Source organism: Buceros rhinoceros, unplaced genomic scaffold (assembly GCF_000710305.1).
Source record: "Buceros rhinoceros silvestris isolate BGI_N320 unplaced genomic scaffold, ASM71030v1 scaffold22624, whole genome shotgun sequence".
Classification (NCBI taxonomy): Eukaryota; Metazoa; Chordata; class Aves; order Bucerotiformes; family Bucerotidae; genus Buceros; species Buceros rhinoceros.
The window spans coordinates 10,343-11,280 of NW_010407940.1; the positions used below are offsets into that span (position 1 = coordinate 10,343).

The following is a 938-nucleotide window of genomic DNA, read 5'->3' on the forward strand; positions in this document are numbered from 1 at the left end:
AGCAGCCCCTCCTGCTCCTGAGCTCTGGCAGCCAAGACAGAGCCTCCCCTGTGCAGGGTGGTGGGTGCTGGTCCTTGCTAAGTGGTGGCTGTGGGGTGGGACATATGGGTGGGGGCAAGCTGTGGTCCCCCTGGCCATCCACAGGACCCACACGTACGTCATTGGGTACCAGGAACTCCTGGGAGCTGCTCTGGGAGCTGGCATCCAGGCCTGGAGGGAGAGACAGCAATGTTAGAGGTGGGGTGGCAGGTCTCCAGCACCTCCGTGCCCCCATCCCAGCCCCGTGCTGGGACAGTCAGCTGGGATAATGGCCCTGGGGACAAACCTGAAGGATCCCTGGGGACAAGCAGGGAGGACGGGACAAAGACACTAGTTGTAGTGTGGTGCCGGTGCAAACCCACTGCAGGGTTGAGGGGCTTTGGTGGGTGCAGGGACCCCAACCAATCAAGGACAGGGTTATTTTGGGAAGCAGGTAGCCATGGTGGGGGTTGGGACTGGAGAGGGTGCAGGGGATGGGGACCCTCTCAGCAGGGCCAGGTGGCTGGGTGGGTCAGGAGGGGCACCCCACGCCCCGAGCCCAGGGTGGGGGGGACACAGGAGATGCTCACCTGGCACCATGGAGGGTGCGTGGCCCAAGGAGGCGAAGGGGAGCGTGTGCCCTGACAGCTGCTGCAGTTTTGCCACCTGCCCGGGCAGCGGGAGGAGGAGGAAGGAGATATTGGGGGTGATGGCAGAGGTTCCCCTGTCCCCTCCCGGGACCAGACACTGGCACTCAGCACCTCCCAGGGCAGGCACATCCCTGGCAGCACCCATCCCAGCAGGCACAGACCCAGTACCCCCAGGAGCAGGGGTGGGCTGCCATGGGGACACACTCACCTCTGCGGGGCAGACCCCGCCGGACTGGACCTGCATGGGGAAGCCCTGCAGGTCAGAAGGAA

The 938-nt window shown here is 64.9% G+C and overlaps 1 protein-coding gene across 1 annotated transcript in view; it reads right to left on the minus strand.

Moving 5' to 3' along the window:
* Positions 1-938, minus strand: part of PCBP4 (poly(rC) binding protein 4) — a 6,820-nt gene that overhangs the window by 2,841 nt on the left and 3,041 nt on the right. The window contains exons 9-11 of the mRNA XM_010134705.1: positions 877-921; positions 609-684; positions 158-210 (exon numbers count right to left, since the gene is read on the minus strand). Coding sequence (XP_010133007.1) covers positions 158-210; positions 609-684; positions 877-921 — 174 coding nt within the window. The remainder of the gene's footprint in view (positions 1-157; positions 211-608; positions 685-876; positions 922-938) is intronic.